Source organism: Scyliorhinus canicula, chromosome 8, assembly GCF_902713615.1.
Source record: "Scyliorhinus canicula chromosome 8, sScyCan1.1, whole genome shotgun sequence".
Classification (NCBI taxonomy): Eukaryota; Metazoa; Chordata; class Chondrichthyes; order Carcharhiniformes; family Scyliorhinidae; genus Scyliorhinus; species Scyliorhinus canicula.
This window is the reverse complement of record NC_052153.1, coordinates 136,550,423-136,566,874: the sequence shown is the minus strand read 5'-3', so window position 1 is coordinate 136,566,874 and position 16,452 is coordinate 136,550,423. Positions and strand designations below refer to the sequence as shown.

General features: G+C 42.7%; 1 protein-coding gene across 8 annotated transcripts in view; it reads left to right on the top strand.

The window, feature by feature from the left end:
• Positions 1–16,452, top strand: part of adgrv1 (adhesion G protein-coupled receptor V1) — an 838,553-nt gene that overhangs the window by 127,804 nt on the left and 694,297 nt on the right. For 7 of the 8 annotated variants that reach the window (XR_005461637.1, XM_038805282.1, XM_038805283.1 and 4 more), the window contains exons 12-14: positions 2,235–2,267; positions 7,120–7,246; positions 14,420–14,605. Coding sequence is in view for 7 of the 8 variants with exons in the window: in XM_038805282.1 (XP_038661210.1) it covers positions 2,235–2,267; positions 7,120–7,246; positions 14,420–14,605 (346 nt within the window). In the remaining variant the exon portion in view is untranslated. The remainder of the gene's footprint in view (positions 1–2,234; positions 2,268–7,119; positions 7,247–14,419; positions 14,606–16,452) is intronic. The other variant, XM_038805279.1, reaches the window with a different exon arrangement.

Genomic DNA, 16,452 nt, shown 5'->3' with positions numbered 1-16,452 from the left:
TTGGAAGTCACAGGGTTGACACACCTAGAATATAAGAACTCGGGTCATGCTTTGTACTTTCTGAACACTTGGTAACTTGGATAAAGTCATTTTGAATGTTTTGATAAAGCAGTACTCCTGCCTAAACTCTCTAGACATGATGAATAAACTGGCTGTCGAGTAGATGTGTATGCATTGCTGTTCTGCCATGAGAATATAATTTCCAGTCTGCAAACAAAGTTAGTTGCCAGTTGAGCTTTCTCCCACCACTTCCAGTCTGCAAATAACATAGTGCTGTATTATTGCTGCAGCATTATTTGATTTGTTACATTTCCTGAAATTTATGATTTTAGTTTTGATTTCCAGTACCTGCAATATTTTGTGATTGCTCGTCCATCCAGTGTAGCAATGTTGCAAGTCAATGGGATAAATGGCTATTGACGAAAGCGTTTAATAATCAATACATCAGTAGTGCCGAGGTGGAGATAGTTGACAACTTCAAATTCCTCGGTGCACACATCACCAGCAATCTGTCCTGATTCATCCATGTCGACGCTTTGACCAAAAAAGCACAACAGCGCCGATACTTCCTCAGGAAACTAAGGAAATTCGGCATGTCCATATTGACTCTGACCAATTTTTACAAATGCATCATAGAAAGCATCCTAACTGGCTGCATCACAGTTTGGTATGGCAACTGCTTGGCCCAAGACCATATTAAACTACAGAGAGTCGTGAACACAGCCCAATCCATCATGCGAACCCGCCTCCCATCCATTGACTCTGTCTACACCTCCCGCTGCTTTGGGAAAGCGGGCAGCATAATCAAAGACCCCTCCCACCCGGATTATTCTCTCTTCCAACCTCTTCTATCAGGCAGGAGATACAAAAGTCTGACAACATGGGGGAACAGATTCAAAAACAACTTCTTCCCCGCTGTTACCAAAGTCCTGAATGACCTTCTTATGGACTGAACTGATTTTGCCACACACCTTCTCTACTGTGCAGTACTACACCCTGTATGCTACACCCGATGTCTATGTATCTACGTTTGTATTTATTGTACATCTTCTGTTTTTCGTGACTGGAATGATCTGCCTGGACTGCACACAGAACAATACTTTTCCCTGTACCTCGGTACAAGTGACAATAAATTTAAATCAAATCATGTGCGAATGTTCATTTTGAGTTCATTTCAGTTGTGAATTTTGAACAGGAGTTTGCATTGTATGGAGAACCAATTAACAGTCAGCATCACCTTAGAATCTCCTTCTAAAACCACAGAAAAATGCAATTCTTCATTCCGGCAATAGTCTTTCACTTTCAAATTTACATCCAGTGCTAGAAAAGGTAACTGTAATACAGTGTAAGCGGTCACCAACTACTGTTTTAAAATTTGCACTTTGTATATTTATCTTCCTGGCTCAGTAACAATGGTGTACTTCAACAAAAAGCATATGATTCAAACAAAGGCTAGGAAAACCTGACATTGTTGATGCTTTTAGATACAAGGACAACGTGGAATCATGCCCATTCGGCCTATTGAATCTGCACTGAGCATCCGACCGGTCACCCCACCCAGGCCCATGCTCCCCCTCCTCCATCCCTCTGACCCCACCTAACAATTTTGTACATGAAGGGACACTAAGGGGCAACATACCATAGCCAATCCACCTAAACTGCACATCTTTGAACTGAGAGAGGAAACCAGAGCACCCAGTGGAAACCCACGCACATATGGGGAGAACACTCAAAACTCTACACAGTCACCCACAACACAGTCACCCACAGAATTAATCCCGGGTCTCTGGTGCTGAAATGACATGAAATGAAAATCGCTTATTGTCACAAGTAGGCTTCAAATGAAGTTACTGTGAAAAGCCCCTAGTTGCCACATTCCGGCGCCTGAGCAGTGCTAACCACTGTGCCACCGTACCACCCATGTTATTATTAAACCTCAAAATTTCAGCCGTACTAGTTTGCCTACTTGATGTGTGCAGTGTTTGGCAATCATCCTCTTCCTTGCTGCATCTCGGCATGGTGTCATGAATAGATCTTGACATTCTGATTAGTCATGGGCCACACTAGTTCATTGGAAAATAACGAACCCTTTGAATACAATTGACACCAGACCAAATAGTATTTCATAATGTGCATGCTGTGCGATGCTGCAAAAGGAAAAAAAAAACTTTTTATCCTATCTTCTGAACCTTCTGGAAAGGAAATTCATATCCTTTACCACTCTGTGCCTACAGGGTAGAGACAGAAAGATTTGTGGTATATTTCGGGTAAGTAGAGTGAATTGTGTTGAGATATTGCTCAAAACGTTATGATTCTCACCCACTTTATATGATGTTTCATGAGTGCAATATTGCCACACACACATTATCTGTTTGCATGCAGCATGATTGCAATCATGGAAGTTTTCGGTTTACAACATGTAAGGTAGTTAATTTAACATCTCAAAGTTGCTTCCATGGTTACTGTCTTTATTTGACAATTAAAGAGAAAGCCAGTGTTATAGTACTCTGAAGAAGTTTTGTTTGCTTATCACAATTTAATTTCGGGTAACCTACTTTGCATTGCCCTTTTGCATTTTGTTTTTCACAAACTCAACTAAATGTATTCAATCTGTTTAAACAGAGACTAGTGCTCATCAAATAGTTTAGAAAATACAGTAGTCATTATTAATATTGAAATTCAGAGTTATTGTAGAACATGGCATTAAGGCTATTGTTAAGTTGAAATTTGACATGGGCCAATGCTTTGCTGGTTACCACGTAAAATTGTTTGTTGTCTTGATGTCTGCAGATTGATTGGGATTTGAGAATGCAAACTTAACATTTCTGTTTTTTTGCATGCAGGAACAACTTTTAGCATGGTTTACCTGAAATTATAAATATGCAACGTTATTCTGTACAGTTGGCTAGTTAAATTTGACCTATCAAGAACTAAAGGACACAGTTCATTGGCATATTGGTTTTGGTACACAAGTTTGAATCCATCTCCGTGATCGAATGATGTTTCCTTTTTCTGTTGCTTGTGAAGGTCAAGCACAAAACTGATTCCTGCTGCATTTCATGCTCCAGCAGAAAATGTCTCACTTCCTGAAATAGAACTTATAGTGGGGTCAATCACAATAAGTGTTTATTGAAGCACTGCAACAATTTATTCTGAAAGAGCAGGTGACCTGCTAACTTATAAACTGAAATACGATCATTTGAAGTAAGAGAATATATGGAGTCAAGTGATCATAAAGTTATTAACATTATGGTTGTAAAATTGTTAATTTTTAAGGTTGAAATGAAAGCAGGCAGGTAATAATTATCAATTGTATTTCGGGAAGACAGAGTGTTGAAGTCTGTGGAATAATATGTTTCCATGTACATAATATAAAAATCTGGCATAAGCTGGCAATTGGAGATGGTGTGGTGACAAGAAAGGGAGGAGTAGGAAATAATGGAGAAGCTGGTCCTTTGAAAGCATAATGAGGTTTTTCATGAAGGCCCACCATCTCAACCTTGCCCCTTGCCTGAGGTGTGGTGATCCTTAGGTTAAACCACCCACCCGTCAGCTCTCCCCCTCAAAACGGAAAGTAGCCTGTGGTCATCTGGGATGATGACGATGTAATATACCTTGCATGAGCTGTGCACTGGGACTGGAGAGTGGCTCTGAGAGAATCATCGGCGTTAGAGATGGAGGGCTGGATTTTCATTGAGTTGGGAGATTTCGGGAGGACTTTAAAAATGCTGCCGGGACCCGATTCTGGGATTCCCAACCACATTGCTGGGGTTTCCAATTTTCAATAGGGCCTTTAAAGGGTGCAAGCTAGTTCAGGTTAAAAGCCTGCAATCCCGACTTGGCCAGCCACTTTTCAGGGATAGGCCTGTCTTAGTCCTCTATAATTTTCATGGAACATGGCCAGATTTTCAAAGAGTTGTGTTTCAGGGTATCTCAGAGGTGTTGTGAACCATAGGCTGCTTGAGGGCACTTCTTAATGGTAAATTCCAAAGGTGCACCTCATGCTCCGCACACCAAGGTATGCCTCCCAAACAGCCCTGTGGCCCCTCATGGGAAGCTATAGAATTTGCATGCCGATTCACTCACTAAACACTGTATGGAAGCAATGGTAGGATGTGTAAAAAAAAAGGTTTTAAAAAAGTTATTTATCAACAACTTTCCATTGTCTTAATAGAAAACTCCCTTTTACTATAGCCCAATAAATGTGTCAAACAGACCCTTTGCAATAGCAATAACTGAAACTGCAGGCATGTGAGACCTCTTAACCTTGCATAAATAAACATTGTGAAATTGACAGCATAGATCATGTTTTCTCTGCGGCTCAGGCATTTTAATGCTCTAATGCATGGGCTCTCAACCATGAATACATAGTTAGGATTATTCAAAATGAGGTATACAGTGAATGGGCATGGTAGAAGTGCCATAATGGGTCATGAGGGGCCATAGGGATTGTTTGGGGGTCGTACCTCGGCATGGTGCCATGAGGTATCATCGAGGGTGGGTAAAGAGCATATGTTGTCATGGGGAATGGGTGGGGGGCACAAGGGCATATCAGGGCATGAGGGACCAGAGATGGTAGGGAGTGGGCGTACCTTGGCATGTGCACATGAGTCATAGAAGGTGGGTAATATACTCTGGCATAAGGGGCTTTAGGAGTGGGTGGTTGCATGAGGTGGTATGTATGGAGCATGGGGAGTGTCTGGCGGGTGAGCGGATGTGGGGTTGACTGTCTGTAAGTGTCGGAGGGTCTGTATGTTTTCATTATAACTGGGATGAAGTTCCACAGCTCACTGTGGCACCCTACAGCCCCCTGGTTTTCTCCGAACGTTGCACTAGGATCTCTAGGTCATACAATTTACCCAATTATGTAATGCTCACTTAAAGCATTTTTGCTGGTGTCCCATTCTCCTTCCTCTATTAACTTCAACTCATTTAATAATCAGCTGCCTATATTCATGCCTATCATTAAGTCTCATTCAACTACCACTAATCTTTGTAGGTCAACATTGAATTCCAATTTCAGCAAGGCCTACTCCACTGCATGCATCTGACTTGCTCCTCTTACACCCTCAATCCTCCACTTAAGATCTCCCATGCATTCTACACTCTTTTGAACTTAAGGTAGGAGCTGCCACTTTTCTCTTTGGAGCTCCCTCCCCAAACCTTTTGTTCCAAGTGCACTTCTAAATAATTTAGTGGGCTCATTTGCTGTGGGTGCAAATCCTCATTACAAGATTTGCATCAGCGCAATTTCAGAACACGATCTTCCCAGGTTGGCAGTGCCAGGGGTGGGCCCTCTAGGAAGCCCTATTGGGTGGTGTTCCCTTTATGTGTGGCGGGGGGGGGGGGGGGGGGGGGGGGGGGGGGGGGGAGATATGGGAGACCCGATGGTTGATAGCGGTGGTGGGGGAATGCATGTATTGGGGTGAGGGGAGCCGAAGACTGGGTGGGGGGTGAGGGGGGGGGGGGGGTGCCAGTGAAGAGTGGGGCAGGGGTTGGTGCTAGTGAGGGGGAGGGGTGTCCTTATTTGGGGGGGGGCAGGGCAGTGTCTGGCAACCATCATGCCTAATGCTTGTGTGGTGTTGGGGGGTGGGCGGTGGCGATGTCTTTTACCCTTATGCTTGTGTGGTGTTGGGGGTTGCTCATCTGCGTGAGAGGGTTCGGGGTACTCTTCTTGACCACCAGGGGCTCCAGATGTCTGGGGGGGGGGGGGGGGGGGGGGGGAAGCCTTTAATTTAACTTTGAAATCGGCATTGCCTTTAAAAATGACCGATCTCAGAATCCCGGCTTTGCTGGTGTGTTTAGGGCCTGCCATACCCTGCAACACTTTGAAATTGCAGAGTGATGATTAATCAGGTGAGAAAAGGCATCTGTGAAGCCATCGCGTTCTTGCCTAATCCAGCACTCTGCAATTTTGGGAAAATTCCACCTATTCTTTTTGATCAAGCTTTTGGAAACCCAGAAGTCCATGTTCCCTACTAGCTGTGGAGTCTTAACTCAAAAATCAGAGACTATTGGCTTTGCTCATTTCCCACTGTAAGTCAGCCTGATTGAAAGGCTTGATTTCCAGTTCTGATGGTAGCACTCCAGAGGTTTCCACAGGACCAACGAGTTCGGTGGGCAGTGGCAGTGGGGTCCGATTCAGTCTATTCACCAGAGTGGAGCAGGGGAAGGTGGTGCGGGGTGGTGGAGGACTAATCCTAGAGGATACGAGGTTTGTATGGGGATGTTTGGGGATCAGAGGACGCATTCATGCTGTGAAGGCTCTTTGAGGCTGTTGTTGTCTTGCTGCTGTTGTCTTGTTTACTGAAGTGGAAAAACCAACCAACCACAGTTAAAATGCGAAACAAAGCATATCTAATATGAGACTTGCCGCCTCATTAACACATTTAAAGTGTTAAACAGTGTCCTGGGAGCAGATTGGCTACCCGCTGCTTGTAAAACTCAAAAGTTGGGTTTGAATCAGCTTCCCAAAGCGCTTGAAATTTTTGCTCTTTTTAACTCAACTGCAGAAAATCCCACCCACTCGCCCATGTTAAAATTCTCCCCTGTATTTCTCTGTAAATTTATAATTGATTTTGTAATAAATGTTATGCAAATACAATCTAATTAAATACTCGCTCTTTTTAACATAAGTTGATGGTGGGTCCTCAGCTTGTTCTGATTTAAACACAATGGAGGCATTGAAATGACAGAGCAGAAAATTCTGGTGTCTCAAGTAAACTTTGATTCAAATCATGTGATTGTTATTGCAGGACATTGAATACTATAATAATGGATCAGGAAATAATATCCATTTATAAGTTAAACACTTTTGATTCTATGTACATGAGTTTACTTTTATTTGGCACTGAATTGGCTCATTTGTCTGCATGAAGTTTTGTTTATTATTTAATACAACCTTTAACTTAACTTTTTAATGGATATTTGGCCATGTACTGTTGGAGAAAATTATTTTGATTTTCTTTGCTTTTCATTAGCATTGTGTGTGGACATTGAAACTGGAACTAGTTAACAAGTACTTAAACTAAACAATTTCCTGCTATATGAAAGCGTATTTTTCTTGTTTTCTGTGAACCTGAGAAAAGTGCAGTTTTTGACTTTGTATTTCATTTGCAGAACGAACCCTGAAAATCAGGTGGTGAAATCAGGATTTACCAGCAGAAAGATAATTATTTTACAAAATGATGATCCAGGTGGAGTATTCGAATTTTCCCCACAAACAAGAGGACCGTATTTTGTAAATGTAAGTCTGGATGAATGATGTTCAAAACTAATTTTTAAACTATTTTTGTCGAAAACTGTGAGCTGAGTACAGCTTGACTTGATTGTCATGAATTAAATATCTGTATGTCCTGGGGTTATTGATGGGTTTGATGGGTTTCCTGGCTATAAAAGCATTCGCCTAAAATGTGACCTGGTAAGCTTCATTTTACCACCAAATTGAGAAGAGTCTCTAAACAAAATGCAATTCTATTCAGCAGAATAGTAAGAATTAGAAACAAATGTTTGGATTTGGATTTTGTTTATTGTCACATGTACCAAAGTACAGTGAAAAGTATTTTCCTGCGAGCAGCTCAACAGATCATTAAGTACATGAAAAGAAAAGGAAATAAAAGAAAATACATAATAGGGCAACACAAGGTACACAATGTAAATAATTAGACACCGGCATCAGGTGAAGCATACAGGGGTGTAGTGTTAATGAGGTCAGTCCATAAGAGGGTCATTTAGGAGTCTGGTAACAGCGGTCAAAAAGCTGTTTTTAAGTCTGTTCGTGCATGTTCTCAGACCTTTGTATCTCCTGCCCGATGGAAGAAGTTGGAAGAGTGGAAGAAGTTGGAAGAGTGAGTAAGCCAGATGGGAGGGGTCTTTGATTATGTATGATCATGATTATGTATGATCAAGCTAGCTTAGCACCGACTATAACTTGTTTTTAAAACTATATTAATGTTTGATAATTTATAGATATAGTGAATTCTTGCCTACTTCCTTAGTTTCTCTTCACTTATTTGCTGCAGGACGATCTTGTTGCTAGGTTACGGTGCCATTGATGTGTTTTGGTATATCAATCCAATGATTGTTATCCTTGTGTCAAACTCCACAATAAATGACAGAATGAAATTTGACCACAAATCAACAGAACCAAACTGTTTTCTATCCTCATGATCACCACACATGCTCATTCCCACTATTCATTGCATATAGCACATCAGAGAAGCAATCCTGACTCGCTTCCTTCTGTATAGTCAACTGGAAGGATACTACTACCATGCAACTGAAATAAGTTAATGATTGAGCCCGAAGGTAAAATTTTATCTTCAGTTCACCTAGGGCAAAGCTTTACGCATCAGGGTTGCAGATCGAACATTTGGTGTTACGGTTCTGTATGATTTTCTGTTTATTTAGGTTCTCTCTCTCTCTCTGGCAGCCTTCTGTCTCAGGAGATGATGGTTTACCTCTTGATGGTCAACTCTGTGTTAAACAACACCTAGCTCAGGCATTGTAGTCTTTGTCCCAATATTCTGTCTGGGAGTTTTGCTGGAGTCACCCGGGAGGATTTTGCAAGGGGATGGGATGGGAACCAGAGCGCCAGCTTAGAAGGTGTGATATCTAAAGGGGAAATAGAGAACAAAAATAAGACAACATAATCACCCTGTCTGCTCAAATGCAGTGGTTTGAAGTGTATTTTTTTCAATGCCAAAAGTATAGCAGGTAAAGCAGATGAACTTAGAGCACTTATTAGTACTTGGAATTATGATGTTCTGGCTATTTCAGAAACATGGTTGAAGGAAGGGCAGGATTGGCAGCTGAACGTTGGAGGATATAGACGCTTCAGGAGAGATAGAGGAGGATGTAAAAGGGATGGGGGAGTAGCATTACTGGTTAAGGAGAATATTATAGCCAGACTGTAGGAGGACACTTTGGTGGCCTCATAAAATGAGACAATCTGGGTCGAGTTTAGGACCAGGAAGGGGGCAATCACAGGGCGTTTATTACAGTTCTCCCAACTGTCAGCGAGAGATAGAGGTGTGGATAGGTAGAGAGGTATTGGATAGGCGCAAAAGTAACAGGGTTGTTGTGGTAGGGGATTTAAATTTTCCCTATATTGATTGGGACTCGCTTAGCGCTGGGGCTTGGATGGGGCAGAGTTTGCAAGATGAATCCAGGAAGGTTTCTTGATGCAATATGTAGAAAGTCCAACGAGGGAAGGGGCAGTACTGGATCTGATATTGGGGAATGAGCCTGGACAGGTGCTTGAGGTTCCACACCGACCTCCTCGGAAGACAAACACGGGACACAACCAACAGAGCACCCTTCGTTGTCCAGTACTTCCCCAGAGCGGGGAAACTATGACATCTTTGCAGCCTTCAAAGTGTCATCGATGAAGATGAACATCTTGCCAAGGCCACCCCCACTACTTGCTTTCAAACAACCACGCAACCTCAAACAGACCATTGTTTGCAGCAAACTACACAGCCTTCAGGAGAACAGCGACCACGACAACCCTGCCATGGCAACCTCTGCAAGACGTGCCACATCATCGACATGGGCACCACCATTACAAGTGAGAACACCACCCACCAGGTATGTGGTACATACTCGTGCGACTCGACCAAAGTTGTCTACCTCATACGCTGCGGGAAAGGATGTCCTGAGGCGTGGTACATTGTTGAGACCATGCAAACGCTGCGACAATGGATGAACAGACATTGCGTGGCAATCGCCAGGTGGGAATGTTCCCTTCCAGTCGGGGAACACTTCAGCAGTCAAGGGCATTCAGCCTTTGATATTCAGGTAAGTATTCTCCAAGGCAGCCTTCAGGGCAGGCGGCAACACAAAATTGTCAAGCAGAAACTGATAGCCAAGTTCCGCACACATGAGTACGGCCTCAACCGGGACCTTGGATTCATGCCGCATTGCATTCACCCCCCCACCATCTGGTCTGGGCTTGCAAAATCCTACCAACTGTCCTGTCTGGAACCAATTCATACCTCTTTAACCTGTGATCATCCTTCTCTCCAGTCGCTACATCTGGACCTGTAAAGACTTAATTACCTGCAAAGACTCTCATTCAAAGCATCGTCTTACATCATTGACTTTGCCTATATATGTGTTTCTGGAACCCACATTACGCAAATGAAGCAAGTTTAATGTGGGAGGAAACTTTTCACATAAGGAGTGGTTCAAGTCCAGAATGAACTACCTGGAAGTGTGATGGACGCAGGTTCAATTGAGCTGTTCAAGAAGTCATTAGATGATTATTTGAATTGAGGCAATGGGCAAGGGTATGGGGAAAAGGCAGTGGAATGGCATTAAGTCTTGATGCTCGTTTGGGGAGCTAGTGCAGACACCATGGGCCAAATGACCTCCTCCTGCATCATAACAATTCTGTGATTCTTGCAATCACTGTGGTTATCCCTTCCTCCAGCAGACACAGGGAAAGTTTGTGCAGAGACAGCAGGAATGCCACTTTCTGTGCTTGGTGAGTTCAGATGGTGTACCATCAGCAACTGGAGCTTTGTCAATGGCAAGTAAGTCAGTAGCTTTGTTAAGTCGCTTCACTCTGCATTTTATATTCAGTCATGACAGTCAGACTCTGCATGGTGTATATACTTTCCTCTGTGACTGTGTTCTCCCTAGGTACTGTTCCACTCCTCTCTCCAACTATTTATTGCAGTTGAAGATCTCCACTATCTTTGTTTTCAATATTGGGCGGCACGGTAGCAGAGTGGTTAGCACTGTTGCTTCACAGCGGCAGGATCCCGGGTTTGATTCCCACTTGGGTCACTGTCTGTGCGGAGTGTGCACGTTCTCCTCGTGTCTGTGTGGGTCTCCTCTGGGTGCTCCAGTTACATCCCACAATTCCCGAAAGACGTGCTTGTTAGGTGAATTGGATATTCTGAATTCTCCCTTTGTGTACCGAATAGACGCTGGAGTGTGGTGACTAGAGGATTATCACAGTAACTTCATCGCAATGTTAATGTAAGCCTACTTGTGACAATCATAAAGATTATTAATTTGGCTGTTTTCTTTGCTAATGGACCTGATTCATTTTTGATCTACTCATATATGTCTCTATAGTTCAATGTTTCAAAGGACAATTGGTTATTCTGGCAAAAATGTAACCAGTAGTCACTGGTGCAGCACCTCATCGACTCTTGGACTTCATTTCAAGCAGCTCTTAGTGGATTCAGAGTTGTCTCTCTCTGATTTCTCTTGGAATTAATGAGAGTGGGCCACTTGGGTTTCAATGACAGGTTCTATCACAGGAATCTTAACCTCAAACTAGTCAGCATTTTTACGCTCCTGCATCCAAAATGTTTAGAGTGCGGCATTGTAGATTGTGACTTGAAGTGATGTTCCATTTCACTCTCTGAGAGCGTCTGCTCAGTTGATGCAAGGAACTGTTGGTTCTTATCCAGGTAAGTTCTTATCTAGTTAAGTCTAGTATGACTGCATTATTGAAGGATTGTATCCTAATCCTGGGAGTGATCTATATCACAGTCAGCGCTATGCAGTTGCTTGCTTGTGTTGAGAATGCTATTCAGAGAGTCACATCAGGTAATGATCAGATCCTGGTGGCACCAGTGTCCTGACCTTGTGCCATGGCCTGTTCCGATAGAAATTGTTACTCATGGCAGCAGCAAAACTCAAGTAGTATGCTTATTTTCATTTATTTCCCTTACCTTGCTTTCCGAGGCAGGAGGCATATGATCCACACCCAGTCCAGTAGGGAGGGATGTTCTGTCTTGGAAATTTTGCTGTTAGCAAGATCAAGCTCCTTCAGAACAGGGGCTGGAGTGTCTATCTGTTCACAGCAATTGGATTCTCCAGTCCCGCTGAAGTGAATGGAGGTTTGGCTGAGTGTCAAATTCTCCGTGCTCGCTAGCAGCAATAGTGGGGTGGCCTCACAATGGAGAATTCATGGCCCTGGTCTTTTGCCTCTGTAATGGAACACCGAATTAGAGCGCAGTCATTCATGATTTTAACTGATCCTGTTTGAGTTGAGAGGCAAAGAGAACTTCTGAACTATTTGTAGAGTTCTATCATTGAGAGAAGCGGGTTCTTTACAGTGAGTCCTACACCTTGCTCATGTTTTTCCTCTGAGCTCCTTCTCCTGCCTGATGTTTTTCTTTCAATGCTGTGATGAGCCTTGCTACTTGTAGGGAAGCAATGTCAATGTTCAGCCTGCCAAGTTCCAGCTATCTTTTGCGCATTATCAACAGCAACAAGTTGTTTTTCAATCCCATACACATGGTCCAGACATTTTAACTTGCAATTGAAGTGTTGGCATCTTCTTTATTCATATTTATCTTGTTTATTTCTTTGTCTGGTGCAATGGATTTGGTGCACTTGTTGGGTACCTATTGAAGTAGATAGACTGTGGCACATTCACACTTAACTGATTCGGAGCTGCCTGAACTGAGGTTGCAAGGATCACCTTTTGTGTGCTCCTCCAAAGAATTAGCCTGTGATTGTGAAGTACTCTATTTCTGTTCATCACCACATGTTGAGGGCCTACAGAGAACTTGCCGATGGAGAGGGTTTGCACTGAGAGGGAGAGGCTTACACATTTGACTGTTTTTGAAGTTTTGTTACAAAGCTTCTTGCAGTCAATGTATTTAGATCACTAAAGATGACAGTTCACCTTCCTGTATCCTCTTGGTTGGCATATCCCAACTTTTCATTGGATAGGCTCTCTCAGATTTTGGTCGCCCAAGACATATATTGGTTTAACAGCACAGAACATCATTATAAAAAATGCAAGCATATATACTCATTTAAATTGAAAAATGATCAAATCGAATGAAAAATTTTAAGATGGGTGACGTGCATGTATCATACAAAAGCCTTTCAACTATTGTTGTCATGTGCATGGAAGAAACTTTTTATTTGCAAGAACCTCACTGATCAAGAGCAGTCTGGGCATCTATCATGTTTTATCAAGATTGGAAGCTAAAGTTAGAGCAGCCATACATGAGGTTAGGACAAAAATTGAAACACTGTTGAAGTTTTAATTTGGTATTGCCTTATTTTGTACTGTTGTGGTCCTTAACCAGTTTCATTCACTGAACTGAAATGTCTGTTCATCTTGATGCTAATGATTTATTGGTTGATTGCCAGAGTTTGCTTGATTGAGAAGTCAAAATAGTTACTTCCAATTCAAGCATGCTTCATCACTTGATCAAATAAGTGAGTGATTAGTCTTTTTTTGTAACTGAACCAATAGTTCTTTAAATTCTGCATGATTTCAGTTATAGTTTCAAAGAAATTTACCAGTCTTGCTCTTTTCCAAATCTGAATAAATCTAGTTGATCAAGATTATTCAGAATCTTTGAGACAGTTCTGTTTAAAATTTGAGAATCCCACAAACTGGTCAGATAATTCTATACTTAGTTTGAATATTGAAAACTATCTGTTCACAACAATTAATTAAAATTTAACCTTGTACAAAACTTGCAAATTAATATTAAAACAGAAAATGCCAAAAATTCTTACAAGGTCAGGCTGTACCTGTGGAGAGAGAAACAGGGTTAATGTTTCAGATTGATGGTGACCAGAAATTTTATCTGTTTCTCTCTCTCCAGATGCTGCCATATCTGCTAACTATTTCCAGCATTTTCTGTTTTATTTCAGATTTCCAGCACCAGTTGTACTTTGCTTTTGCATATTTATATTTTCTGATGTAAGGAGGAGCTAGTAAAGTATCTACTCAAATTTTACCAGTTAATTATTGTTTGTATTCCCTTGTTAATTTTCTGTTCAATGGCGTCATTTCTTCTCCAGACAGTTGTTGATTGGAAAAGAATATTGAGCGGGGTGTCTCGTTGATCCCCTGTTGCCAGCTTTCCGCCATTGCTAGAAATTAAAGTTGCCTGATTAAGCTTGTGTGCCAGTTAAAGCAGAAAATAAGACCATTATTTGAAATGAGGAGGATCGCAGTGAGCTGTCAGAATTGGTAACTAAAGCAATCTTAAATAAGGGTGTTTTGTGATTTGCCATAGGTACAGCAGCAAATTGGCTCAGGTATCCGAGCAAGGGAAGACAATGTAGAGGGCATAGAGAACTAGATTATGTATGCAAATTGTCTGAAATTTGGAAGTCAAAGATAGCTAGAATATAAAGAAGAAAATAAAAATGTCACAGTGGTACAAAAAAGAATATAAATGGAACAAGTTATTCTGTTTTTTTTAATCAGGACTTTAGAGCAGGATGTTTGGTGGGGGAGGTTTGGAGGGTGGATGTTTAGGTGGACGTTGATCAATATATTCAACTTTGCACTAAGGTTGATCATTATGTGTGTAATTCAGTGGCACTCCACATTATAATTTCTATTGTTTGTTGCAAAAACTGATTTTCTTAGATGAGTTTTTCTCATTTGACGTGAATACACTAAAAATATTTTCTTTCTTAGGAAGGTGTTGCCTTTGAACTAAAGATTATCCGATACCGTGGGGCACTTCTGAAGCAATTCTTGCGCTATGTTGTGGAGCCAAAGAAATCTTTTGAGTTTTATGGGAATACAGGAGTTTTGGAATTTGATCCTGGTGAAAGAGAGATAGCAATAACATTGTTAGCGAGGCAGGACGATGTACCAGAGGTAAGGCTTTGGGGACTGTGGATTCATAATTCCAGAGTATAAAAAACCTCAGAATGTTTTGGTTAAAATTAATAATTGTGGAAGTAAGCATTGATGCTGGGTATTGTGCTGTTCAAGTGAACAGCTTCCTTGAAATCTAGCATTCCTTAACTGCATTTTGCACTGAGCAGTTTTGACTTAGAAAGACTGCTTGTTCTGGTGTGTAGGACTTTTATAGAATGACTAAGAAAAAGAGTAAAAGAAATCTTCTGGGTAGCCTTGCTCCTGCAGTACTTGAAAAAGCAGCAGAACGTGCTACATTTTTAACAAAAATGCTAAGAGATGGGTCGCTGATTTTTGTGGACTGTCTGCCATTATTTTGTTCCACTTTCGTGGTAAGACATTCCTGCAAGCAGGAAAACCATTTTACCTGATGGTTTCTGTTGCAGCCAGAAAATTTTATTGAAACTGCCTGCCTGAAAATTCCTGCATTTATTTAACACAGCCTGTCACATTGCCCAACATTTTTAAAACATTTCACCATTCTCTTATTGACAAATCTATAAAGACTCCAGAGTTCCATTTCAAATTTATAATCTATGTTATTTAATCAACAACAACTGGCTGGGCATGGAATTGTCTAAGTCCCTGCAGCTCAACAACATTATATTCGTAAACAGTCAATGCTGTGTGTAATTGGATATGCTACCACTTTTTAAGGGTGTTGATTGACTCCTGCAACTGCATGTTTTATTTCATATTTTAATCCCGAGGGAGAAAGCATTTCTTCCTCTTGCTTGAGACTTCATAATCTTGTACTCGGCATAGAATCCCTACAGTACAGAACGAGGCCACTCAGTCCATCGAGTTTGTACCGACCCTTTGAAGGAGCACCAAAAGAGAAAATGCTGGAATTTCTGCAAGAAAATGCTGAGATTTTCCAGCATATTCTCTTTTGATTTCAGATTCCGGCACCCACAGTAATTTTCTTTTATCCTTTGAAGGAGTACCCCACCAAGGCCCACCCTCGTAATCCCACCTAACCTGCACATCTTTGGACACGTAGGTGCAATTTAGCATCGCCAATCCACCTACCTGCACACCTTTGGACTGTGAGAGGAAACTGGAGCACCCGGAGGAAACCCATGCAGATATGGGAGAGCATGCAAACTCCACACAGACGGTCACCCAAGGCTGGAATCGAACCCAGGCCCGTAGCGCTGAGAGGCAGCAGTGCTAACCACTATGTCACCATGCTGTCCCCCTTTTGCACTATTCCATGTTCTACTCTTCAGAAACTTAATTCCCACCCTGTTTTTCAAATCCCTCCAAAACCTTGGCTGGGATTCTCCCCTACCCGGCGGGGCGGGGGGTCCTGGCGGGATGGAGTGGCGTGAACCAGTCCGGCGTCGGGCCGCCCCAAAGGTGCAAAATTCTCCGAACATTTAGGGGCCAAGCCTTCACATTGAGGGACTAGGCCCACGCCGGAGTGGTTCCCACTCCGCCGGCTGGCGTGAATGGCCTTTGGCGCCACGCCAGCCGAAAGGACTACGCCGGCCGGCGTAAGTCCGCGCATGCGCCAGAGCGTCAGCAGCTGCTGACATCATACCGCCGCATGTGCAGGGGAGGGGGTCTCTTCCGCCTCTGCCATGGTGAAGGCCATGGCGGGGCGGAAGAAAAAGTGTGCCCCCACGGCACAGGCGTGCCCGCTGATCGGTGGGCCCTGATCACGGGCCAGGCCCCCGGGGGCATATCGCCCCGTGCCCCCCCCCCCCAGGACCCCGGAGCCCGCCTGTGCCACCAATCCCACCAGTCAGGTAGGTTAATCCACGCCGGCGGGAGAGGCCTGTCAGCGGCGGGACTTCGGC